The sequence below is a fragment of the Lepidochelys olivacea genome, assembly GCF_965140295.1.
Source record: "Lepidochelys olivacea isolate rLepOli2 genome assembly, chromosome: 20".
Lineage (NCBI taxonomy): Eukaryota > Metazoa > Chordata > Testudines > Cheloniidae > Lepidochelys > Lepidochelys olivacea.
The window spans coordinates 5,568,491-5,594,759 of record NC_140430.1 but is presented as its reverse complement, the minus strand read 5'-3'; the positions used below and the strand labels follow the sequence as shown (position 1 = coordinate 5,594,759).

The 26,269-nt window shown below is 56.2% G+C and overlaps 2 protein-coding genes across 3 annotated transcripts in view; one reads left to right on the top strand and one right to left on the bottom strand.

Annotated features, from left to right (window-relative positions):
* The window catches only part of SPRYD3 (SPRY domain containing 3), a 38,590-nt gene extending 26,521 nt beyond the window's left edge, over nt 1-12,069 (bottom strand). Inside the window, exons 1-6 of one of the 2 annotated variants that reach the window (XM_084610787.1) lie at nt 11,976-12,069; nt 7,074-7,220; nt 5,807-5,882; nt 4,870-4,994; nt 3,469-3,604; nt 2,874-3,062 (exon numbers count right to left, since the gene is read on the bottom strand). In XM_084610787.1, the coding sequence (XP_084466913.1) occupies nt 2,874-3,062; nt 3,469-3,604; nt 4,870-4,994; nt 5,807-5,882; nt 7,074-7,201 (654 nt within the window). In that variant the 5' untranslated portion in view covers nt 7,202-7,220; nt 11,976-12,069. The remainder of the gene's footprint in view (nt 1-2,873; nt 3,063-3,468; nt 3,605-4,869; nt 4,995-5,806; nt 5,883-7,073; nt 7,221-11,975) is intronic. The other variant, XM_084610788.1, reaches the window with a different exon arrangement.
* A 6,797-nt stretch (nt 12,070-18,866) lies between these two features.
* Nucleotides 18,867-25,142, top strand: IGFBP6 (insulin like growth factor binding protein 6). The gene is made up of 4 exons (XM_084610789.1): nt 18,867-19,373; nt 22,483-22,634; nt 23,182-23,301; nt 24,066-25,142. Exons 1-4 carry the CDS (start codon nt 18,992-18,994, stop codon nt 24,186-24,188), a joined length of 777 nt encoding a protein of 258 aa, XP_084466915.1. The 5' UTR covers nt 18,867-18,991; the 3' UTR covers nt 24,189-25,142.
* The last annotated feature ends 1,127 nt before the right edge of the window (nt 25,143-26,269 follow it).

Genomic DNA, 26,269 nt, shown 5'->3' with positions numbered 1-26,269 from the left:
GGGTGCTGGAAGCGAGGTGAAGTGCTAGGCCCTACAGCTACGCCAACAAGGCAGCTACCGCCAGCCCCGCTGCTGGGTTCGCCTGGGATGCCAGGTGACGAACCGCCCCGCTGCACCCACCGGCTCTGGGGAGCAGCCAGAACACAGAGATCCCTGCTCCGCAAAGGCAGGGAGGGAAGCGAAGCAGTGTTCCAGAGGGCGGGGCGTGCTGGCCAAAAACAGAGCCAGGAGAGCCAACTCAACCGGAGGCTCCACCACCCTGTGGCAATGACCCATGTCGAGAGGTCAGTGCAGCAGAGCATGGGCAGAGAACGTCCCGAGGAGCCGGCTTCTGCAGGGAAGCCCGCACAGACACTCAGCGAGGCCGGTGCAGAGCCAGGCATGACGCGGCTCTCGTTTTGGTCCTCATCCCTTTGGACCCAACCCCACCTTTGATCGTCAGCCTTGTACCCTTTGCAGGTAGGGAAAGGGGCTGAACAAGGCCTAGTGCTGGACCTTGCCCACACCAGCAAGAAGCACGTCCACAGGCTGGGCTTGTAGGACCAAGGCCCGGAAGCTACGTGACAACCCAGCCATGCAGAGGGATCATCACATGGCAGCCTGAGATTTTTCCCCAGCCAATGAGGGACTTGCTCCTCACCTGCCCCCAGCCAGGGTAAAACCCATCTGATAATTATAGGGACCACGCTCCAGGTAACCATGGCAGCTGGGGAACAGAAAGAGCATGGCAGCGCTCCAAGCTACTGCTGGGCTCTGGGAATGGCCACTCCAGACCAGAATCCCCTGCAAGGATGGAGAAGCATGGTCTTGGATTACTCGGCTAGCTTCAGGGGCAAGCGAACCAGCCTGTGGGACTCCACTAGCCGCGTCGCTCTCAGGAGCGGACAGGAGCAGCCTACAGTGGGGATTTTACCGGGTCGCGCTGCAGAGAGACAGATGCAATTGCCAAGCTCATTGTGTATTGCAGCAGCCCCAATGACATACGGGCATCCCAAGGACGCATTCATACCCTTCCACAGGTTCACGCTGAAACAGAGCCAATTGGCTTGTTAGCTTTGCAGCCCTCTTCATGACAGACCAAGGCTTTGCACCTGGTGGGATCAGTAAAGAGTGGCTTTGCCAACTCTAAGGGCGGGGCCGCCCATGGGTGAGAGCAGAGGAAAGGGAATGAGGACTCCTGGGTTCTATCCCCAGCTCTGGGAGGGAGCATAGCCCTGTAGGTAAAGTCAGGGATTGGGAGTCAGGACTCCGAGATTTTATACTGCCCTAGAGATTGCAGCCAGTCAATTTCCCCATCTGTAAAAAAGGGGCTAATAACCACAGATCTCACCGTGCTTTGCAAAGATGGCTGAAGTGTGGCGTCAGAGCGATTGCGAAGCCCTGTACCTCACAGCCAGTCAGGGCTAGAAGCACTTTGTGCATCAGTATAAATGCTTTTGGGACTAGGACACATCTTCAGAACTGATCTTGGTAGAAAGCAGCTCCCAGTTATATACAGTTAATAAAGATGCCCCCAATCAGTGGGGCAGAATGGCAGCCATGAGTCCTGAGAGACCTCAAGACTTTCATCCCTAGGCCGAGTGGGACGGAGCGAGTGTCTGGACTGTGACGCAGCAGCGCCCAACCCAGTGACTTCAGAACTCCCAAGCTAAGCACAGATCATACACAGCTAGTCCCAAATTTTCAACTCCTGCTGCTTTCCAGTGCCGAGCGGAAAGGAGGCACTGAGGCACCTGGCAAAGAGTTCAAGGCTCTACCTTCTAACTGGGCGGTGATCACTTATGAGATCATGCATTGCTGCCGGGGTGCCCAAAAAGCAAAGCCAAGCAGGGTTTTCAAAAGAGCTGCTTGGAACAATTCCACTTCTTTGATGAATTTCCAGGGGGTAGGGGGAAATCCCCCGCACTACCCCCACCTCGAGCTTGACTAAAAATAAATAAGCATCTGTGTGTTTGTGGAATTAACAGAGCCAACAATCTGGCTTTGGAGGAAAAGATCACACAAGCCTGCACATTCTTGGGTAATGCTAATTCTATCTAGCAATTAGCCAGCACTTCCCCCTCACAGATCACAAAGCACTGTATGCAGGCAGTTCAGGATCACTGTCCCTGTTTCAGAGAAGGAGAAACCGAGGCACTGGAAAGAGAACCAAGGTTCCAGACTCCCAGTCCAGAGCCACGCTCATTAGACCATGCTACCTCTCTGGGTAGCAGCTGGGGAGAAAAGATGCCAGTTTGGTCTCTTTGGCTCCTTAGGCTCCCCCACTGTTGTATCCACTTGTTGTCTCTCATTTTAGACTTAGCTTGTCAGCTCCTCAGGGCAGATCTGTTCTGGGTTTGTCCAGCGCTTAGCACAATGGGGCGTCTATAGGCTATCACGGTATAAATGGCAGCAGCCACTGTAGCTTACAAGGCAGGGAAGGAGAATCTTTAAAACCTTATTCCAACCTGCGCCCTTCCTGCCAGAGACCCTTGGATTCAGAGGAATTTCCCTGTTTGACATCACAGCCCCTGGTAACCCCAGTAAGAACCCAAACTAACGCAAGCACAGAGCCAATCCGTCAAGCTCAGACCATTCCCTCCCTCCAGCACAGAGCACAGCACCTGCTGTAGAGAGGGGCCAATGCCTCAAGGGGACCCTGATCACCTGCCAGCTAGGTCGGCAGCCAACACCCTGCATAGCACGTGCTCCGTAGATCCCTGCCCCCAGCGTTAAGATGCTCTCTTTGGAGAGGGGAGGAGACCCAGGGCAGGGGAATGGCAGGAACTGGGTTACCTTCGCTCTAAGGAAGGACCAGGTTCAAAGCCTGCACCTAAGCTGAAGGCAGACATTGCCCCGGGCTCCCTGCAGGGGCGACCCATCAGTTCACTCACCGTGCCACAGACCTTCACGTCGTGGAGCCGGCCCCACTCATCCTCATAGCTATCCACCATCATGATACTGTCGTCTTCCTCGTTGCCCAGCTCGGCGTGGAGGTGCAACCGAACCTCTTCTCCCAGCGAGTGCATCCCCACGGCGGGGAAGAGCCCATCCGGGGACAGGGGCATTATGGTGGAGCCCACCTACGGGATACAGCCAGCAAGACCCTCCGTGAGCCTCCTGTACCTCTGATGTCACCTGCTCGCAGCACGACAGGTCCCTGATATTTCAGTCAATCCTGCCAGCAGTAGCAGAGTTAGCCATGGGAGCTGAACCCCAACCTCTGCCCTATGGGGTCAGGGGGTCTCTGTGGGTCACAGCTGAGCCATGTCACTGGAGGAAGCCTGCTCTGCATCTAGAGGATCTAGCCCCAGGAAGAGCAGCTCACACATTCTGCCCGTCCTCATCTCTGCAGAGCCTGCCCTGATGCCCACAAAGCCATGACTACAGGTGAGTTCCACCAGCAACTTGGTTTTCAACAGATCCCTCCCCCACAAGCAGTAAGAAACCCAGCCAGATGGACAACCATTTCCAATAAGCAGCTCGTACCCTCTTTCCGTTCTTGGTGAAGAATATCTGGGCTGTCTGGACCTCAAAAGAAACTGGCTCGATCCCGCAGCCAATCCGATCCCCCGAGCTGCACTTCGTCCCAAACTGTCGGCCCTTCGCTCTGCCATTGTAGAGCCTGAGGGTGCAAAGAGCAAGGAATGACCTCGGAAAGCATCGCAGATGCCCCAACGTGAGACTCATTGGCACCCAGGCTCGGCACAAAGGGCAAAATTAACAAGCAGGGGAGGGAGGAACACTTTGTGCCTATAGGCCCCTGGGCCTCCGCAGGGACACAAAACACTGTCAGGGAATCATCAATGGAGTAACCCTCCCATTCACACAGTAAGATTCCAGGTGTCTCTAAGAGAATTCCAGGTAGCACCCAGCTAACCTCAATGCAGTTACCTTGACCCCTGCAAGAAGCTGCCTGGACATCTGACAGCTTGGCAGCCAGCTAATTCGGACTGGCCGTCTATCCATCTTAGGTACTTATCTGGCCCCCACCAGCGGAGCTCTGAGCACCCCACAATCTTTAATGTATGGTATGTGTGAGGCAGGTGCTGATGGGGAACCAAGGCCCAGAGCGGCTATATGACTTGCCCAAGATCACCCCAGAAGTCTGGGAGACCTGGGCTCAAGTCTCTCAAGTGCCAGCCTGGTGCCCTAACCCCTGGGCCGTTCTTCCTGTCTGGATACGAGGGGATGAGCACAGAGGGTACAGACCTCACCACAGATGTGGGGCTGCCTCGGAAGGGAAGCAAATGGAGCAGCTCAGTGGAGCGCCCAGCAGGATGCTGATGCCTGCTTAAGAATCTAGGGCTGACAGCACCAGACATTCCATGGCAGTGGCAGCTTGGCACGTTTTCCAGAAGGTTTACACAGAGAGAAGGAACACGCAGCTCCAGCACAAGGGGGGATGTCTATGTGTTGAGCGATACCCAGAGCAATCTACGTGTCATTTCCCCACTAAACCTCTGACTGCCAAAAGCTGGGATTGGACAGGCGATAGATCCTCGATAAACTGCTCTGTTCATTCCCTTTGAAGCAGCTGGAACCGGCCACCGTGGGAAGACAGGTCACTGGGCTAGCTGGGCCACTGGTCTCCTCAGGGCTTTTACTGCTGATCAAATTAATTCCTGCATCCACCCAACCCCCCATTCACTCCACACAAGAGTCACAGCCCCTGTGACAAAGGCCAGCACCTAAAGCCCCCTGTATAGCAGGCCTCAACCAAAGCAGCCTGTGCCCCTCCCTCCCTCCCTCCGCCACTCCCCCCACAGCCCCTGAGCCCTTTTGAATCAGCAGCTCAGGAAATGCCACAGGAAACGCACACACCAATGTGCTCCCCAGCCACGCCTCAACGCTCCACTAATCTGGCAAGCAGGGGGGCACCCAACTCACTTGCCATCGTCAGCATGGTAGGCCACGGAATCAGGCAGCCACCCCGGCTGATGGTCCAGGCTGTAATACTGTGGCACAAGGCCCACGGCAATGGTGCCCCGCACACCACTGTCCACAATCGACACCTGCAAGTAGTTACGAGAACAATCACTTTCCATTCAAACAGCAACACTTCCAGCCATGAACATGGGCTCGGCTCCTCGTCGGCACCTGCCCACACCAACACAGTGGCTCAGGTGATCAGCCAGGACACAGCCATGCTGCGCAACAACAAGCTGGCTGCACCTCCAGAAACGGGGTGGCGAGAGAATTTAGACCCTCCAAGCTCAAGTGAGGGAGAATGGAAAAAAACCAACAGTAGCAGCCAGGCTCCATCTCCAAGAACGGAGCTTCACCTGTTCAGCTTATCAAAGAGAAGATGGAGACCGAGAGGTGATCTGATCACGAAGTACCTTCATGGGAAGAAAACACTGGATACTAAGGGGCTCTTTCATCTAGCAAAGAAAGGAAGAGCAAGAACCCATGGCTGGAAGTTAAAGCCAGACACATTCCGACCAGACACAGGACACCAATTTGTAACAGTGAGGGTCATTAACCACCAGCACAAACCACCCGTGGAAGTGGTGGATTCCAACTCTTAAGGACTCAGAGCCAGACTGGATGGCTCTCTGGAAGGGCTGCTTTAGTTATGGGGCTCATTACAGGGGTAACTGGGAGAAATTCTCTGGCTGGTGTTATGCAGGAGGCCCATGCCAGTTTTAGCATCCAGGAATCTCAGTACAGAAATCCCTGGCTGAACATATGGCGAAGCCAGCAGAGCACAGAGACGCAGCACGCTGGGCTAGCAAGAGAGGACAAGAGGTGGTGTCACACACGGAAGGATCTTTAGATCAGCTCCGACCCAGGGAGTTCACCCAGCCCCAGAAAGCAAGTTTACCTCAAAGTAGTTGTTGTCTTTGGTCAGTGGGCGGGGGGCGACATAACAGCCAACCTCCCCGGAGTTCCCATGGTAACTGCAGACAAGAAATAAGAGGCTGGGTTACTTAAACATCATGATCTGGGCTAGGCACTTTAAATGACAAGGGAAGTCAGGGTGTGGGGAGCATGTGGCTGGGTAGCCGACCACATCCATCTGGCGAAGGTGCCAGTCATGCTTATCTGCCAGCTGAGCTGGCGAATGGAACAGTCATTACCCAATTCATTGCCAAGTGCCCCCTGGGCAGGAGACTAAGGCCTGGAGTTTCAGAAGCGACTGGCAATTTTGGGTGCCCCATGTGAGATGCCTTGGAGGGGGCCAATTCTCAGACAGACCCGAGCACCTGCACTCTGGAAATCAGGCCCCTTGGAGGTGTCTCAAGTTGGGCCCCCAAAAATCACAAGTCACTCTGGAGCATTTAGATTGGACAGCTCTGCTTCCTGGCTGCAGTCCTAGGGCATGCCACAAGGCTGCTGGTCCTAGCAGCAGAAGCCCCTCATTCCCCAATCCCCTTACTTGTGGGATTTGCAGCTCAGTCCAATCAGCCACCTGCCAAGCTTGGAAACACCACACCTGCAAATAACATTCTGTAGTTCTAGAGCATTTCAAAGCATGTTATTTACACTTATGCTTTAGGGCAAGGTGGGTCAGTATCCTTCCCTCCATCCCAATTTACAAATGGGGAAACTGAGGCACAGAGAGGGACAAGGGATTGCCTATGGGAGATGCCAGGAACAGAACCACAAAAGAATCTATCTCCTCTAGGTAAGCCTTGTCACTTGGGACATTAGTCAGGACAAAGCACAGAAGAATGTACTGTACATCACAACCATGTCCTAACCAACAACACTGGACAGAGGAGGGGATGATACAATGACCCAAGGTGCCTTTTCCAGCTTAAATTTTTGTGAGTCTCAACCCACTGGAATAACCGCAGGATGCATCATTTGTTCAGTGAAGATGCTTAGGTTAAAGAGTCCATCCAACACCTTTGTGTGCAACACCCAGCGCAGAGAAAGGACCAAACTGGAGATCTCAAGCAAGGCCTTCAGAGACCTCAACAATTTCACTTTATTGCTTCATTCCCAAGCTGCAGAGGCAGAGCGAGACAGTACCCGGTCACAACAGACGCCTTCCCCATGCTAGGCGAGAAGACTGCAGGCCATCCCCTGCTATGGCTGCTCCTTGCTCCGCCCCCACTATCCAGTTTGCCAGTCCTGCCAGTTACCTCAGTGTGTCCCCGTCCACGAGAATGTGTTTGAATCTCTCCTGATAGCGGACAGCCCGCACCTCCCGAATCTCCCGGATCCTCCTCCTCCAGTTCAGGAACCGGTAGTGCAGGTTCAAGTCATCCATTATGGCTGTGAGAGTCAACCTATTGAAAGGAAGGGGGTAAGAAGCTGGCTAGCACGTACAAGGTGGAATGAGACCCTGGAGTCCACCAGCCAAGATACAGTCTCTGCTCCTGAAAAGCCAAGACAGCCAAAAGGCATTATCCAGACATCAGAGGAGACTAGGGCATTGGAAGCCCAGCTCTTCGAATCACTGAAAGACAGCAACAGCATGTACTTCCTCCTTTGGCCCTTCTACATCCCACACCTAGCAATCCACTGTGTGAACTGTTACATTATTCGGAGGGATCGGGAGCCAGACAGGCACTGCTGTTCTCCTGCCTCAGGCTGTGATCAAATGCTACAATATGCATAATGCACCTGATAAACAGTCAGTCTTGCACCACTCACGTTAAGTATTATCCCTGTTCTACGGGGTAAACTGAGGCACAGATAGAGGCAGTGACTTGCCCATGTATACACAAGTCAGCAGCAGAAGAGGGGAGAAAATCCAGGAGTTCTGACTCCCAGCCCTTGCTTCAACCTCTGAGCTCCCATCCCAGCCAGTGGGTAGAACCCAGAAGTCTCGACTCCCAGACCTAGCTCTAACCACAAGAAAACACTTCCTCTATTACTATCCACTAAGACAGAAACCTATAAAGAGATAACGGCCAAGACTACATGCCAGTGGCGAGATAGCATTCAGAGGGTCAAATGAAAACTAACACCACTCTCTGGTGCTAATACACCAGCCAGAGGAAAGCTGTACAGAGACACCAGGAACTGGAAACAGAGGCACTCTTCAAAGCACAGAGGGGGTACAGAGAAGGAGAAGAGAGAAAGCAGCACTTGGTTACAACAGAATGTTGGCCTCACCCGCAGGCCACACTGTGTCCATACACACAGCTATTCCTCCCCGAGCACTCAAAGAAACCTTGCCTCCTCTAACCCATGCAATCCAACCCAGCCAGACCGATACACCCTGCAGCTGTTTCCAGCTCTCTTCACCCCACCATCCCTCACACAACGCTGAGACCTTTCTGATCCCCTGGCTCCAAAGACGGCCCCTTGCCACCCCCCATTCCCAAAACTAACCCCCAGTGCTGGGAGTCACACATTGAGTATCTGGGATTTGGCAGGTCCCACAGTGTAGGAAAGATGCCGGAGACAAGGGCTAACAGGGATTTTGCTCCCAGACCAGAGATGGCAACATGAACGTCACTGACTGTCTGCTCAGCCGGAACAGCACTAAATTATTATTATTTGTACTCTGTAGCACTTGGAGGCCCAGTCATGGACCAGGAGCCTACTGCGCTAGGTACCACACAAATGACCATCACTTGCCCCGAAGAGCTTACCATCTAAGCATAAGGCAAGAGACAACAGATGGATACAGACAAATGGGAGAGCCCAAGGAAACAGTGTTGGTCCACATGACCTGCAGTGTCTTGGCAAACCCTTGCTAAGTTTTGTGTAGGCACCAAAGCAAAGCAGAGCTTTAAGGAGAGTCTTGAAGGAGGACAAGGTAGCGTTGTGGATGTTTACAGGGAGCGCCTCCCAAACATGAAGGGCAGCATGGAACAAAGCATGAAGGCACTTGTTTGAAAATGTAACAAGAGGACGACAGAGGCTGGCATCACGGACTGATCGGAGGAGAGAGTCAATCTCGATAGTGACTGAAATCATAGAATCATAGAATATCAGGGTTGGAAGGGACCCCAGAAGGTCATCTAGTCCAACCCCCTGCTCAAAGCAGGACCAATGACAGGTAGGGCAGGGAGAAGTCCTGTAACTTCCAAGACAGCTGGAAGAGCTGCAACCCCAGCTGAGAAGCAGAGATCATCAGGGTGAACCTGCCCAGCCTCCCCAAAAGGAGTTGGTTTCTGACCAATCCCTAAACACAACAGAAGCTCACAGGGACTTGGACCCACCATAAATCCCTTGAAGAGTTTTAGCAAAAAATGTGACCTGTGTGTTGGGGAAAAGGAGAAGGGTTATTGCCTTTGAGACTCGAGATAGAAAGATTAGTGCAATCAGAGCACCAGTAAGACACGCCTGGTATTTATTCAAGGCCACTGGCATCAGTACAACCCAAATGTAGAGCTGGAAAAACCCACACTCCAGTGATGAGTAGGGAGCTTCCACAGGCGAGAAGGAGCCGAGCTGAAGGGCAACTAAGCCATTTATTTCTACAGAGATCCAAGATGCCTTTTTTTTTTTTTTTTTTTTTAAAAAAGGAAGTTACATTTCCAACTCTAACAGTTGGAACCATCCAAATGTGACCAGAGCCCTGTGCAGCACAATGCTTCCTAAGGCTATGTCTACGTGGCAGAGCCTATGCTAGCACAATTGCACCAGCATAGCAGTATACACCCCCAAAAAGAGACTTTCTAGCGGTATAAGAGCACTGCCTCCCCAGATGACATTAGCTATGCTAGTACAAGTTTGAATTGTAGACCAGGCCTCAGTTTGCAGATAGACACAGCCCCAGTGCCTCTGCTGCTGCTCAGATCTTCCCCAAGCAGCCATGAAACTGATCAGCCTCACATCAGTTTCATTCTGCCTGTTGGGAAAAATCACTAGCAGCAGCAGGTACTGGAGTTTTTTTCACCGTGGAGTAGCCTGGAAGAGGGGCAGAGAAGGAAATCACCTCCATGTACAAATCACAAGGCTCGGCAGTAGGGTAAAGAGTCTTGTCTTTTCCTGGAGTCAGAAGGAAGCCAAATGGGGCATAGGTGGTGTCAGATTAGTAGTGTCTGACTTTACAGAAAGAAAAGGAGTACTTGTGGCACCTTAGAGACTAACCAATTTATTTGAGCATGAGCTTTCGTGAGCTACAGCTCACGAAAGCTCATGCTCAAATAAATTGGTTAGTCTCTAAGGTGCCACAAGTACTCCTTTTCTTTTTGCGAATATAGACTAACACGGCTGTTACTCTGAAACCTGACTTTACAGAGCCCATCTGCTCCATTCACCTCAGGTTTGATCAAGCAATACCTACACCTCTAATGAGCACAGCACAACTGAAATAAAGGGCCTTTCACAGTCATTCAGGCTAAAGTTTTCAAACGACGCCAGTGGTTTCAGGATTCTCAACTGGAGTGCAGCACCTCGGGCCTGATTTTTAGGGATTTTCAGCATTCACATCTGCAACCAAAGTCACCAGGATCTGGGGCTGTTCAACACCTCTGAAAATCAGGACCAAGATGCAGGCAATCCTAATAAATTAAGGTACCCCAAATCACTGACCCCCTTTGGGAAAGTTGGCCTTCGAACCTAAGCCGTTCCCACGCAAACCACAGACTTTGCTCTACTCTGGAATGCACCCAGCAGGCTCCTGGTGCTACATGAAGAATTATTAATAATGTCAGTATGCTAGCTCCGACGGCCAATGCTACAGAGACAGGCATTTTAGAATAGAGACTCCTGATGCCAAAAAGCCAGCAGGAGAAGCACCCCCTGCACATTCCCTCAGCACTTGCCTAGTCCTATGACCAGTCCTCAGACCCACCTCTCCTCCCATGATCTCTGGGCCCTACCTACCACCACACACACACTGCCTAGGGGACCCAGGCAGATACCCAAGTAGAACATCCATAGCTACCGCCAGCACCTCATCCATTTCCCTCCTATAACTAGGCACCCACTGCCATCTGTCCACTCACCTTCCACAACAGGGTACTTAGCTATACCAGGGCACCAACTCATGAAGCACCTGCCACACTCACCTCCTGTCAGCCGGGGAACACAGACATCCTCCCTCCCCTTCCCGGAACACCCTTTGTGTCCTCTCCCCTTCCCCCCCTAAATCACTGTAGGCGTCCCCTTACATCCCACTGGGCACCCCCCCTTTAATTTACCCAGACCCCAGGGCACCCTTCCCCGCTTTCCCTTACCCACCCTGGACACCTGCTTCCTCCCCACAACTGGGCAGTCACTCCCTTCACCCACCCTGGGTATCTCCTCCCCCCTCAGCTACCCTAGGCCCAGGGCATCCCCCTTCCCTATCCTCCTGCATCCCACCTGCCCTGGGCATCTCCCCCTTCTCTCACCTGGGGTATCCCTCCCACAACCCACCCTGGTCTTAGAGCATCCCCTTTCCCCTCCTCCTCTGGGTATCCCCTCCTCCCTGGGATTCCTCCTTCCCTCTCCCCAGGTATCCCCTCCCCACAACCCACCCTGGGCTTAGAGCATCCCTTCCCCTCCCCTTCCCTGAGTATCCCCTCTCCCCAGGATCCCCCCTTCCCAGATATCCCCTCCCCTTCCCCCCATCCTTTTCCCTCTCCTCCTCACCTGCCCTGGGTATCCCCTCCTCCCTGGTATCTCTCCTTCCCTCTCCCCAGGTATCCCCTCCCCACAACCCACCCTGGGCTTAGAGCATCCCTTCCCCTCCCCTTCCCTGAGTATCCCCTCTCCCCAGGATCCCCCCTTCCCAGATATCCCCTCCCCTTCCCCCCGTCCTTTTCCCTCTCCTCCTCACCTGCCCTGGGTATCCCCTCCTCCCTGGTATCCCCTCCCCACAACCCACCCTGGGCTTAGAGCATCCCTTCCCCTCCCCTTCCCTGAGTATCCCCTCTCCCCAGGATCCCCCCTTCCCAGATATCCCCTCCCCTTCCCCCCGTCCTTTTCCCTCTCCTCCTCACCTGCCCTGGGTATCCCCTCCTCCCTGGTATCTCTCCTTCCCTCTCCCCAGGTATCCCCTCCCCACAACCCACCCTGGGCTCAGAGCATCCCCCCTCCCCAGGATGCCCCCTTCCCCCCGTCCTTCTCCTTCCCCGCCCGCCCGGGCTCCCCCTTACCCAGCCAGGCCCGTCCTCTCCCTCCATGGACCCCTCCCCACTCTTCTCTCCCGACCCGCTCGGCCGCCACCGCCCGCCTCAGCTCACATCCGGGTACCCCACCGCCGGCTCTCCCCTGCCTCCCTCCCGCCCCCCGACAGCCGGCCCGGCCAATCCCCGAGCGCTCCACTTTGACGGGCAGTGCTACACACCGATCGAAGGCTGGGACGGGAGAGCGCGAGGCGGGGGCTGGTCATGTGACGCTGGCGGCTCTGGCGGATGCGCGGCTGATGATGACGCCCCGCGCTCGGGGCGCGCGATTATGACGTAAAGAGCGGGGTGGGGCTAAACGCTGTCCCTGGGCTGCAGACAGCCGGGGGGAGGGGGCGAGGCCCCTCGACTGGGGGACCCTCGGGCACTGGACTTGGGGGGCCATAGACTGTGAGGGGGAGTCTAGGGGTATCCCTGGATGCTAAAATGGGGATGGGCAACTAGGGCCCTTTAACGGGGGACCCCTGGGCGTTAGACTGGGGGGTCCTATAATGGGGGGGCCCAGGGCCCTAGAATGGGGGACCCTTGGGGACTAGAATGGGGGCGCCACCTAGAGCCCCTTAATGGGGACTTCCACAGGATGCTAGGAAAGGTTCCAGCTCAGGGCCCTTTAAAGGGCCCCCCTTCCCAGGGTACTAGAATCGAGGAGGTGCTACCTAAGGCCCTCACACTAGAGTGACCACCCAAGTCTTATAAGGGCGTGATACCCTAGGGTTTTATGATGGGGGATCCCCGGGCATTGTAAGTGAGAAGGACCACTGGATCATATAATGGGGGGCACCCCCATGGCCCTAGAATGGTGGGTGACTAGAAAGGCTGTGTCAGGGAAGGGGTCCTCCAGGATGCTGTCAATCATGGCAAGGACAATAGCCCCCTTCCCCAGGACCTAGGCCTGTCATACTGTTTAGGTGCTGGTTGGTATGGGAGGGAGGGGAGGAGACAACACCCCTCAACCCACCAGTAGGAGTCCCAGCTCCCTCCCCATTCTCTCCACTTGCCCCTGGACTTCACTTGTGAGCCCACCCACGCTGTCTCACATATCAACCTCCGGCTAGTAGGCTGGCTTGTCTAGCCTCTAGGTCATCAACGTCATACATTTTCCAAGTCCTGGTTACTATTAGTTTGCATGAGAAGGAGATGCACAAAATTGCAAGCGATGGTATTCGTACATTATTTTTCCTCTCAATCTTTGGCTCTGGTGTTGGAAGGGTGGGCTAGTGGGTAGAGCCTTAGTCTGGGACACAGAAAACCCAGGTTCTGTTCCCAGTTAGTCACAAACTCCCCTGGCTAACCTTGGGCAAGTCACTTAATCCACTTCGTGTCTCTGTTCTCCATCTGTAAAATGGGACTAATCCCTGAGAGCTGTGAGGGTGAACTCCCATCAGCGAGTGGGGGAGGGCTCAACTCATACAGTGAGGAGGGCCCTAGAAGGAGCTGAAGAGAGAGGTCAGTGGCTCCTCTTCAGCAGCAACTCCAGGTTGTTAGCAGCTTGGCAGGCAGGTGAAAAGCCTGTCGCTGCCTGGGCTGTACTTGTGAGACTTCAGGCCCTGAGTTGAGCTCCTGCACTGAAATTGCTATGGCCCCTCTCACCCCCGTAGCAGAGCTCCCTCTGCGCCATGCTGGGAGGGAGCTGCCTCCATTCCTCATCCTAGACATGCCTGCATTTGAACTCCACCTTCTATTTTTACACCGTGGGCCAAATTCCTTCCTGGAGTAACTCCCACCCCGCCAGGCTGAGCCTGAGGTCCCTCTCTCCTCTGAGCCGTGGCTCTTGGCTCCGTGCATGTTCCCTTCCCCTGTTACCTCAAGCATTGCTTGGCTGACGTCCCAGCCTAGCCCTCCAGCGAGCCGTGCCCGTCCAGTCACTCGCTCTGCCGCAGGATGAAGGGGAAGGTGTCCAGATTGCTGGAGCGGCCTCATGTCCTTCAGAGCACTGCAGTGAGTCCTCTGGGCTGAGGAGCAGCCAGGGCACCCGAGCAAAAAAACCCTCTGTATTGGCAAGAGCAGGCGGGTCACCTGATGGCCTGCAGTAGCTACGGGCAAGGATGATGCAAAACCAGAGCCTCTGACACACACACACACACACCCCCAGCACAGCTCTGAGACAGGACCTCCTCATTGCTAGGCAGCATGGAGGAGATCTGACTAGCCAGGGAAATGCAAATTCCCTGCTCCCCGGCTAGGGGAATCGCTGTTTTTCTGTGGGTTGCATCATCCCTTACTAAATTATTGCCCCCAGTCTAGGGCTCTGTGGTTGTCGCTGCATCACACACAGAAGGCATCCAGAGCTTCCCAGTGTTAGCAGGGACAGCACTCGGGTGCACCTGCTCCAACAGCCCAGCCCTTGGAGTTAAAGGAGAATCTCCATTTGCAGCAGAGGGCCTATGACACACAGTGAAGTAGGTCTGATTCCCATCCAGCAGGGGACAATGGTGCACATCCACCCAGTGGGTGGAGGTGAAATGGCTTGCTGAAGATCTCTCAGGAATCCCGTGGAAGAGCTGGCAACAGAAGCCATGAGTCCCCGCTCCCACTTTGTTGTTCTAACCCCTCGACCACACAGCCAAGTACAGAGCCTGAGGGCTCTGGCGCCGGTTCCCCTGCTCTAACCCCTGGATCCCAGTCCTCCCCCTCAGGTCCGATCCTCCCCTGCTTGGCACCTTGCATTAGTCAGTTACACCTGGGCAAAGCGGGTTTAAATGCTGCCGGCAGAGTGAGGGGGGAATTCGGGTCAAGGAGCACTTTGCACCCCGCTGCACACAGGTACAAGCAGGGGGCGCTGTCCGGGCCGACGGGGCATAGCTGAGATCACCAGACTCCTGCAGACTGCAGTCTTAGGGTCAGATTTTCCCAAGCACCTGGCGCTATTGAGACCAGGTTGTCAAAAGAGCTCAGGTCCCAGCCCCCTGAAACGAAACGGCCTGGTTTGAAAATCTGCCTCCCTGTTCAGGTGCCCAGATAGGAGGTGCTGCGGGAGTCAGGCACCTCAATACCTTTGTGGATCTCGGCCTTTCACTCTCTCTGCCTCAGTTTCCCCATCTGGAACATGGGGATAGTAGCACTGCCCTGCCCCAAGGGGTCGTGTGGGGCTAAATCCATTAAAGATTAGGAAGCACTCAGATGTATGGTAATCGTGCTGTAAATGCCAGAGACAGACAGTCGGACCTTCAGCATAGCACATGCCAAGTAAGTCACCCGCTAATTCCTCCATTGAGCCCAAAAGCGCATGGCTGAGTCAGGGCCTACCCTTTGGAAAGCTATCCAGGCTTGGTTCATAAACTCCAAGGGACGGAGCCTTTGCCACATCCCTTGAGAAGCTGTTCCCATGGCTGATTTCACTCCCGGCTACAAATCCGCCTCTTTTTCCCCGTTGGAACGTCATGGACAAAAGTAAACAGAGATCAGGCCCTAGGTGTTAAAATCCTGTCCTGGGGCAGCGTGCATGGGCATCCTGGGTGGAAAATGGGGAAATGCAAATAGAGTGAGGGTGGATCTCAGGAAAAGTAAGAGGCATGTTCCGCTCAGGGCCGAAGAATGCCTTGTTTATGGGAAGTGGACTGTGGCTGCCTCCCAGGGCTGCTTGATTGTGTTCCAGAGGACGGAGCTGCACTTGGGAGTCCTGCTCAGAATGAAATCATCACCTCTTGGATGGCCTGAACAATATCAGAGCCCCCCCCCTCAACTCTGAGCAGGGGGTCCCCCCTCTGCCCCCACAGCTTCAGGCCGGAGAAAGCAGAGAGGCCTGTCCATCACTAGCCCTGCTTTGCTTGCAGCTCTCGGTTGCATTTCAAAGGTGGCTTCGCAGCCCTGCACCCAGTTAGTCCTCTGAAAGCGAAGGGTTAAGGGGCGCCATCCGGTGGCAAGCATCTGCAACAGCCGCTTCTTACCAGGGAGAGGTCCTGTCCCTGGGGTATGATTGATACAAATTCAAGTTCAACAGCCATGTGAACCGTTAATTAACTGCACCTCTTTCCTCAGCTCTTTGAAAGACTGGAGCCCCTCCAAGTGGAGCTGCTTAATGACAACACCTCGCTTTTCTCAGCCATAGAGCTTTACAAAGGAGGGTCACGATCCTCCTTTTCCCAGTGAATAAACTGAGGCACCAGCAGGTCGAGTGACTCGCCCAATGCCACCCAGCAGCTGGGACTAGAACCTGGGTCTCAGCCCAGTGCTCGATCCACTAGGCCCAGGGCATCTTCAGGGGTGTGTGTGTGTGTGTGTGTGTGCTGCTACTGATGTAAAGGAAAATGAAGCGTGCAATATTCCCAAGCGTCTCTCCATTCAGGCTCCAGGGACAACCATTTGCTAAAGGCACAGTGCTTTGCTGAGGGTGATGCTGAGTTCGGCACCTTTCTCTATGGCAGACTTGTGATCTTGGGTGAGACCCTTTATGGGCTCTGTGCCTCGGTTTCCCCATCTGTAAAATAGGACCAATAATACTGACCCGCCTACATCCCTGGAGGGTTTTGAGGATTGACCAGCTGCAGGTTCGGAAGGGATTTGGCTGGAAAGCACTGGGTGGGAAAGCCGTGTAACACTGATTTCTGTCTGCCCCTCTTACTCCCATGCTCTTGGAGCCTATAAGGATTTGCAAGAGCGGCAACCAACAGAAAACTGAATTTTGTTGTTTTTAAAACATGTAAGAAAAGCTGATTATTGAAAACCAGAAGCAAGGAAAGAAAAATGCTGGAAGCAATGGGGGGAGTAGCCAGAACAGAAACCCTGGAGGTGAGCAGTGAAAATTTCCAAGAAATACTAACAACATCCAAAGATCTTTACTGACATTAATAAAGCCCCACAAGAGAGATAGGAAAGTAATATCATCGGCACTCTCCAGACATGGAAACAGAGGCACAGGCAAGGAAAGTGACTTGGCCAAGGTCACACGGTCAGTGGCAGGGCTGTTCATAGAACCCAGGAGTCCTAATTCCCAGTTTCCTGTTCTAGCCACTAGACCACAGTTCCTCCCTGAGCCAGGAACAAAGCTCTGACATCCTGACTCCCATTCCCCTCCTATAACCCCTAAACCACACTCTCTCCAGAGCTGAAAATAGAACCCAGGAGTCCTGACTCCTAGTGCCTCCTGTTCTAACCACTAGACAACACTTCCTCCCCCAGAGCCAAGAACTGAAGCCGGGAGTCCTGACCCTCAGCCCTCTGCTGCCACCACTAGAACTCACTCCCTTTCAGAGCAAGAAATCCAAAAGACCTGACCCTCCCTAGGGCCCTGCTCTAACCGCTAGTCAAGAACCCAGGAGGCCTGACTCCCATGCCCCGCTCTAATCAGTAGACCTAGCCTGCCAAATAAGCACATTGTTTTAAGACTCAGCTCTGCGCACACAAAGGCCAGCAGTAAAAATGATGTGTTATGTTTTAGGAAAGAATTAGACAGGGGAAGGGAAATAGCTCGGCGATTGGATTACACAACAGAGATGGGCTGGAAGCATGAAATATTCCAGGCATTTAGGCTCCATGCGAAGGCAACAATATTCATTCAGACCCTGAAAAAAAATGTACTTTTGAGGGAAGAAGGGGGGGGGAACCATGATCTCAGCCCAGCGCCCCCAGGGAAAGGAGGGGAAATCAGGGATTGGGCACCAGGAAATTGTTTGCTCTTTGCTTCTTTGGGGTTGGGTTAAATGAAAGCAGTTTCTGTTTGGTTGAGAGGGTGGGGGGGTTGTTTGGTTTTTCAAAAGAGATGCTCAGAGAATTAGATCCAAATCACAGGAAGAGAAATTACTGGGGGGGGGAGGGGATCGGAGCTCCCACTTGGGAATGAGGAGTTGGAGGTGGGAGGTGACCCCTTGGGAATGGGGGGGATGAAGGTGGGCTCCCCCACTTGGGAATGGGCCTCAGGGGGATGGAGATGGGTTCTCCCACTTGGGAATTGGCCTGGGGCAGATGAAGATGGGCTCTCCCACTTGGGAAAATGGGGGGGGGGTTGGAGATGGGAGCTGATCTCTTGGGAATGGGGGGTGGAGATGGGCTCTCCCACTTGGGAAAGGGGGCATGGAGATGGGAGCTGATCCCTTGGAAATGGAGGGGGATGAAGATGGGCTCTCCCACTTAGGAATGGGGAGATGGAGACGGGAGCCAGCTGATCTTTTGGGAATGGGGGGGGTGGAGATGAGAACTGATCCCTTGGAAATGGAGGGGGATGAAGATGGGGCCCCCCACTTGGGAATGGGGCAGGGGATGGAGATGGGCTCTCCCACTTCGGGATGGGGGCATGGAGATGGGAGCTGACCCCTTGGGAATGGAGGGATAGAATCATAGAGTATCAGGGTTGGAAGGGGCTTCAGGTCATCTAGTCCAACCGCCTGCTCAAAGCAGGACCAACCCCAACTAAATCAGATAGGATAGGAGGGAGCTACCTCTTGGGATGTGGGGGGCAGGACTGGAACTGATGACCCCTTGGGAAGGGGTGTAAGGCCTGGAGCTCCCTCTTGGGACTGTGGGTCTGGGACGGGGGCATGTTTCTTTTCCACCTCCCCCGGCCTGTCTCATTTCCTCTCTCAGCCTCTGCAGCTCAGAGGGGCTCAGGCGACCCCCGCCCCCCTCCCGCCGCCCCCAGAATCCCAGGAATCTCCGAGATGGAGAGAAGGGGGAAATTGAATTTGGAAATGAACATGGGGGTGGGGTGGAGAGACAGGAGGGGTGGGGGTGAGAACAGAGAGGAGCCAGGGGGAGGAGCTGCGGGGCGGGGGAGCCTGGAAGGGGGGCAAGAGGAGAGAGGGTTTTTTGGGGGGGGCAAGAGCGGGGGGCCGGAGCGCAGCGGGGGTGGGAGCGGAGCCGGGCAGCGCTCAGCCCACGCTCCCCCCACCGCCCGGGGGGTGGCAGGGCTGCAGACACCTGGCGCTCCGGGGCCAGCGCTGGAGGCAGGTTGTGGGCTGGGCAGGGTATTTAAGGGCCGAGGCCGTGGGGAGGGAGCCCAGAGCAGTCGGGGCGCAGCACGGTCCGGCTCCTCCCCTGCCCAGCCGGCCAAGATGCTCCCGGGCTGCTGGCTGGTGTCTGCGCTGCTGCTGGCTCCGGGCTCCTGGGGCGCCCTGGGCCAGTGCCCCAGCTGCGAGGACGGGGACCCCCCGGCCTGCGCCCCCCGAGCCGGCTGCCGGGCCCCCGAGAGGGCAGCGGCGGCGCCCCCCGACAGCGCCAAGGCGCCGCGGGAAGCCTGCGGGGAGAAGGGCTGCGTCCGGGAGCTGGGGGAGCCGTGCGGGGTCTACACGCCCAGCTGCGCCCGGGGACTGCGCTGCATCCCCCGGGCCGGCGAGCGGACCCCCCTGCACGCCCTGCTCCTCGGCAAGGGGGTGTGCCGGGCCGTGGGGGGCAGGAAGGGTAGCCGCAACCACACGGAGCCCGAGCCCCCGGCAGGTGAGTGCGGGGCGGGCTGGGGAGGGCAGCCGCGGCTGGGCTTCGGGGCTGAGCCCAGATGGGGGGGGATCCTTGGAGCCCCCCCCCAGCTGAGCTTCGGGGTAAGGGCACAGGGCAGCCCTCGCGGAGGTGCTGAGCCTAGATCGGGGGGATCCCTGGTGACACTTAGCAGCACCCCCAGAAGTTGGGGGGCATCTCCCTAGTTTCTAAGGGCAAAGGCTGCTGCTTTCTCCCCCCTTCCCCCCCCGCGCCCCCCCCCACTCCCCGGAACTGAGTCTCTTTCCTCCCCCTAGAGGGGCAGAAGAAGATGGGTCCTTCCACTTGGGGGTTGCCATAGTGGGGTCCCCTGGCCAGGGGGCGCACTCCCAAGGGAGTGGCTGGGCATTGCCCCTCTCTGGCTCAGGGGTGGGGAGGGTTCAGACCCCGGGGTGTTGCTGCAGGACACTGGGGGTGACAGGGGAGGCTGGGTGGCTCCTTGTCTATTGCCCAGCGCGATGGAGGGGGAGAGGCTCCAAGTGGGTCGGGTTCTGCTTGCCCTGGGTTGGCTTGATGCCAGGTGGGGGGGGAGCCTGGCGGAAGAAGGGGCTGGGGGCTGCCTGAGAAGTGGGGGGGGCTTCTGTCCCCTGAGTTGTCTCTATTGTGGGCAATATGCAGCCATGCTTACCCCTGCCTCAGCAGCTGTAGCTGCCAATGGCCCATGGGTGCTCCCAGCAGGAGTCCAGCAGGATCACCTCTAGCCACCCCCCCCCCATGGAGGTGTCCCTACCAGGTGCCCTGATCCGGCCTGATCCCCCTCAACACATACACACACATTTTGGTGCCTAGGAAGTGGGCTCAGCCTCCTGAATGGGAGAAGGGGCCCGTGGGTGGATATATTGCTTGGGAAGGGGAACAGGCCCTCCCCTGGGCTGTGAGGGTGGGAGACAGGCCAGGGCCCCATGGCGCTAGGCGCTGTACAAACACAGCCAGCCAGCCCCTGCCCCGAAAGAGCTCCCAGTCTAGCTACCAGCAGGCCGGCCCACGGGAGGCTGCTGACTTGAGCCAAGCCTGGGAACGTGGCGAAGCAGGGGGGGACCCAAGTAAAGGTTCCAGCTGGCAGTAGCTAAAATTTGCCAGCAAAGATTGGTCTCTGAGGGGCAAAAGCCAGACTGAGGCGGGGTGGGGGACCATTGTATGGGAGACTGGGACTGAACTTCCCCCAAGGTGTCTGGCTCAGAGCACCGCTCTCTCAGCCAGCACCGGTCCAGGGGCGAGCCCCCTGTGCTTGGCCGGAGAGAAAGGATCTGGCATGGGGGTGTCAGATGGCAACAGACAGGCCGCAGGGAGCCACCCAGAGCTAATTCTCCATCAGGGTTCAGGACACTGCTGTGGCTGGGGAGTTGAGTCTCGCAGACCCCCGCGCTGGCTGGGGGAGCTCGGAGGAACGCGTTGGGGTGGGGGAGGAGAGGAATCCATCGCCTTGTAACAAACCCCACCAGTGGGGGGTGGCTGTGTACCGGGGATGGGGGGTCCTGGCTGGGGGATCAGGGCAGATCAGAGCCATCCATCCAAGCAATGGCATGAAACACAGGGGCAAAAGCCCTTCCAGAGCGGGTATTCAGAGGACCCTCAATTTCTTTCCCCCCCCATCCCCTTTCAAGAATGGTGCCAGGGTCTGTGCTATTGTGTCTGAGCCTCCAGTTCAGCCTAAATTCTCTCCTGCTGCTTGCACCCCCTACCCCAAACTTCATGCCAGGCTCTTCCATAATAAGAGATCAAGTAAAAATTCCCCCCAACTCTTGGAGAAAAGCCTAAATCTTGAGCCTATCCCTTAAACTGACCATGTCTTAGCACCTGGGAGCCCTAGTCATAGACCCAGGCCCCGTGGTGCTAGGTGCTGTACAAACACAGGACAAAAAATGTTTAATGAGAGCGGTGAGACCTGGCCGTGGTGCGACTGCAGAATCCAGCTGTTTGCTCCACCCCACTATAAAGCAAAGGTTTTTCTCCAGCAGAGGAGAGATGCCTTGAGCAATTCCACCCAGGGCTAAGGCAGCTGGAAGGCTGCTGCAGATTGCGGGGGATGTTCACGGCCATTCAATGACTCTGAGACACCCAAAGCTGCTTCCTGGCATGTTCCACCCACCCTGTAGGAGCTGTTGTATCAAGGTACCCCGATTCTTTGCAGGAGGGCGGCTAGGTCTGGAGGGGGGGAGGGTTGTTCAGGCCCATCTGTGGGTTTGCTCTCAGTTACTCACCCATTCCTCTGGCCTGCTCACCAATCCCAGGAGCGCTGGCTCCCCCTTGTGTCGGAACGTGGGAGTGCACAACGGGATGCTGGATATTGGGCACTGGGATTGGGGCCCTTGGGCAAGCAGTAATTTGGGGCAAGATCCCCCCTGCCCCCCTCGCAAGAGTTCAGGGCTGGATTTCAATCACTCAAGCATGCACAATTTTTGGTGAACCTGGCCTGGGCGCTGCTGCGGGGTTCTGGGCCCCGGGCCCCAAAGGACTGAGGTCCACCCACCTCCTGGGTGCATGGAGCTGCAGGTGCTCCATGGTGCCGGATCTTGGGTGTCTCCAAGGGGTCTGCGTTTCTGGGTGGGGAACAAAGAAGACTAGTACTGGGGGGATGGGCGGGATAGCTCAGTGGTTTGAGCATTGTCCTGCGAAACCCAGGGTTGTAAGTTCAATCCTTGGGGTGGGGGCATTTAGGGATCTGGGGCAAAAATTGGGGACTGGTCCCACTTTGAGCAGGGGCTTGGACTAGATGACCTCCTGAGGTCCCTTCCAACCCTAATATTCTATGATTCTATGACACCCAGAGTTGGTGGTAGCCCCTGAAAGCAATGACCTAAAGGCACCCCCTTCAGCCAGGGGGGCGTGGCTGCATTTGCATCTGCCATGGGCACCTGGCAATAGGTAAGGATGCAGCAAACTCACTTCACCCAAGCAACCAGGCTGGCGCAGCTAGGGTGGCCCCTTTGCATCCTTGAGGGGCCTGACCCCAGCAGAAGCCGCAGGGCCCTGTGCTGGACAGGTCACTCTGGCTGCAGATTGGGGTGGGGAAGGGCAGGGGAGGGTGCGTGGCAGGCTGAGGCCCCAGGCTCTGTCTCCCTTTCCTCCGCAGGGGAGAGCCGGAAGGAGAGTCGCAGGGCAAGCCACCCCACGCTGGAGCCTAGGCCCCCCCAGCACCACGGCCCCCTGGTGGAGGTGAACGGTGGCAAGGACCGGCTGCACCAGATCTCGCTGAACAGCGACGGCAAGCCGGACTTGGAGACGGTGCGTTGCGGGAGGGGTGCAGGGACAGGGACAGCGCAAGCATGTGCCTGTGGAAGTCTGACATGAGGCATCTCCTGCCCAGGCATCCAGCACCGGTAGAGAACACTCCTGGGATCCCCTGCCAGCGCTCCTGCAGCACCTCCTGCTGGCATTGCCGTAGCTGGGAGCTGCTGCCCTGCACCCCACAGCGCCCCTTGCTGGGTGAGGCTGGGACTGCAGTAACAGGGAGCTTCCCCCACAGCCAGTGCCCCTGCCCTACTTTCAACAGCGCCCCCTGGTGGAAGAGGCTGGGACTGAGTTTGTAGGCTACAAACAGCTGTCCCAGGCTCTGCAATCACTGGGCTGGAGCACTCCTGCTGCAGGGAGATGAGCTCCCCGGCATGCTGGTTGCCCCTACTGGCAAAGAGGAGGGCAGAGCCCAATGCATAGGCTGGCTGGGGCATGGGGGTGGGCGGGGGGAGGAGAAAAGGCAGCTCTGAGAGCTGTGGGGGGAAGCCCAGCGAGTCCCATCCCTCCTGAACTTGCAATCTGTCCTGGCCCCTGGCAGGCTCCATGCCGCATGCACCTGGCAGCTGTCATGCTGGAGCTCAAGGCCCCACTGTACCGGAGTGGAGAGGACATCTTCATTCCCAACTGCGACACCAAAGGCTTCTACAGGAAAAAACAGGTAAGGTAGGGGCCAGGGCCAGGGCTGGGGTGGGTTCCCCTGAGCTGGGGTGGGCACCTCTGGGCTTGGGGCACCATGAGGGCTGGATGGAGTCAGAGCAGTGAGCCCTGTGGGTGCAGGGCATTGGCGGGAAGCCAGTGAGTGGCTGCCCGGACCCAGCACTGGACTGGCAGGTGATCAGCCCAATGGGCATTGACCTCTGTGTCCAGCCACTGGCCCACTGACCTATGCCCTGTCGGCTGCCCTAGCATATCAGTGCGTGTGTCTTCTACCACTCCCTGCCATGCCGGGTTAGTGCCTGGGACCATCTGACTGTTACCCAAGATCAAGCACCACCAGCTACAAACAGCCAGAGATTTTAAACCATGTCCCCCCAACTACTGCGCCGGGGTCTCTTTGCCCATCTGGATTCTCATCCTTTACGGGACAGCACAGCCTAGTGGATACAGTACTGTTGCTGCCCCTTCCAGTGCCTCAGTTTCCCCATCTATATGTAAAGCACTTGGAGATGTAGGGGTACCACGTGCTAGAGGAAAAGCTAGAAGATACCAATCTCTAGCTCTTCTCTGCAGTCATGAGGGCTAGAAACATACTCCCAGTCTCTGGAAGGATCTCAGCTTTCATGTAATGGTCCCATGATTCCAGGAGCTGGGGCTTCGTTGCGAGGCGAGTGGTGGAAATGCCTCCGATTACAAGACTGTCGATCAGCCCATTGATATGTCCTCTCTCCCACCCTCCCTCCCCCTTGTCTTTTCCTCTTACAGTGCCGGGCATCCAAAGGACAGAGGCGAGGCCAGTGCTGGTGTGTGGATAAGAAGGGCCACCCGCTGGCCGGCTCGGGGGGGCTGGAGGGCAACCCCCATTGCCTGCCCAATGGGAGTGACTGAGAGGGGTGGGCTGGGCTCGAGCGGGGCTGGAGGAGGCTCAGCCTGATAGACGCTGTGGGAAGAAGAGCCCGAGGATACAGAAGCATTTTGCCTTTAATTTATTACATGGCACTGTGGCTGATGGAAGGAGCTGGCCTGAAGGCAGCTTGGGGGCGCTGCCCTCGCTGAGGATCGGCCTCTCCCACCTGCCCCATTCACACCCAGGACTGGCTGGGCACAGGGGGCAGGGAACAGCTCTGTGGTAGCAGCCTGGAGCCCATGCCGCTGCTTTGGGAGTCTGCTAGTGCAGGTGTTTGTTCAATAAGCTATTGGGAGTGGGCGGAGGCAGGGGGTTGCAGCATCCCCTGGTGCTTCCAACCCCCCCACCCACAGATGCATTTCCTGCAATGGGGAGTTTCCCCCTTGGACGGGGGGGGGGTGGTGAACTGCTTTTCTGGGTGGGGAACAAAGAAGGCTAGTATTGGAAGAGTGCTACTAATGTTGGATCTTGGGTGGGGGGTACTCTGGGAAGGGCAGCATGGCTTTGGGGGACAGGCTGGAAAGAGCCAGCAAGAGTTCACCCCTGCACCCCCAAATCTCAGGAGGCCCCCCACACACACACACACATCCTGAGCTGCAGTCAGACATCAATTAAGAAGCTGGGAGGGGAGAAAGGGATGGGGGGGGGTCAGCCATGGGCCAAGCAACCTTTCACTTGCTGGCCTTCCTCCTGAGCCCCCCAGGAAAGCAGCTGGCTGGGGAGAGTCCTGCTGCCAGCCTGGTGTGGGAAGCAGCTGGAGCAGAGGCAAATGGAGCGGGAGTCAGGGCCAGGCTGCCGGCTCGCCCTGCCCCATCCCACAGCTGTGCTTTTGCTGTGACCTGTCCCGCAGCTCCTTTACCTTAATGCGCCCTCCTGAGGATTGTTGGATGCTTCTGGGAGATGTTTATTTTAAATAAAGCTGAGTTTGGTTTTTGGAGGGCCTGGCGCTTGCCTTCTTTCTGCCGTGCATCCCTCCTGGTGCCCTCCAGACCCCATCTTAGGGCTTGTCTAGCTGGGGAAATAGGCTGTACCAGAATAACTAGCCTGCCCTTAGTCCAGTTGGATATCCCGGCTCCTATGGCCAGTCCACGCTTCTGCCAGGCTCTGTCGGCATAACCCCTGGTAGAGACACAGTTTTGCCACCCTGACGAATGACAGACAGCATCAACGTGGCTTTTTTTGCTGGCATAGCAATGCTGGGTAGGGGAACGTCACCACGCCTTTGTACCGCAGACCTGGCCTATGTCAGTGTTGACCCTCCACCAGTCTTTGGAACAGGGCCCTCTCTTAGGGCAGCGAGTCATGATGCTGCGCCATCCCTTTGGTCAGGTTGGTACTGATGGGAGTTGCAGCGACTTGCTTTTCTTTGGTCGCACTCGGTTCCATTGGAGGAAGGAGCATCCGTCACGCTTATGTGCCCCTACCTGCGTCCTGGAGTCCATCGGCAGCCCTCTGTTTAATGAATGCTATTGACAATGTGGATGAGATCCGCCCGGAGTGGCTGAGGCCAGTTGGAAGAGAATCAGAGCCATCACTTGAGCCTCAGTGCGCCAAAAAAAAAAAAGTATCTTTTATATTCTGGGCTGGACCACATCTCCCATGGTGCACCATGGTTCCCCTCTTGGTGAGAGGAGGCAGTGCCTCATGGGGAAATAGAGTCCAGCTGAGGACTGTAGGCCTGTAGAGGAGAGTGAGGGCCCTGATGCCTCTGTCCCACCTTGGGGGATCCCTCCAGGGGCAGGTGTGTGTGTGTTGGTGGGAGGGGGGGGCAGTTTCCAGGTCTGGCCCTGCCCCAGAGTTGGCTGGAGGCCTCTGTCTAGGGGGCTGCTCACTAGGGATCTGGCATCAGCACTAGATTGGGTTCAAAGATTTCTGTAAGTGCGGGCGGGACCGTAACACGTAGCCTCTTCCAAGCCAGCCCTGGCCCTGTGGCTGGAGGACCTGAGAGCTCAGCCCTGCAGAGGTGTCATCTCGGTAACCCCTCATCAATTGCCAATAAGAGCCGCCCGGTTGGCTCAAAGTTCCCCTCGCCTTAGCCCTGCTGGGAAGTCCAAGGCAGCCA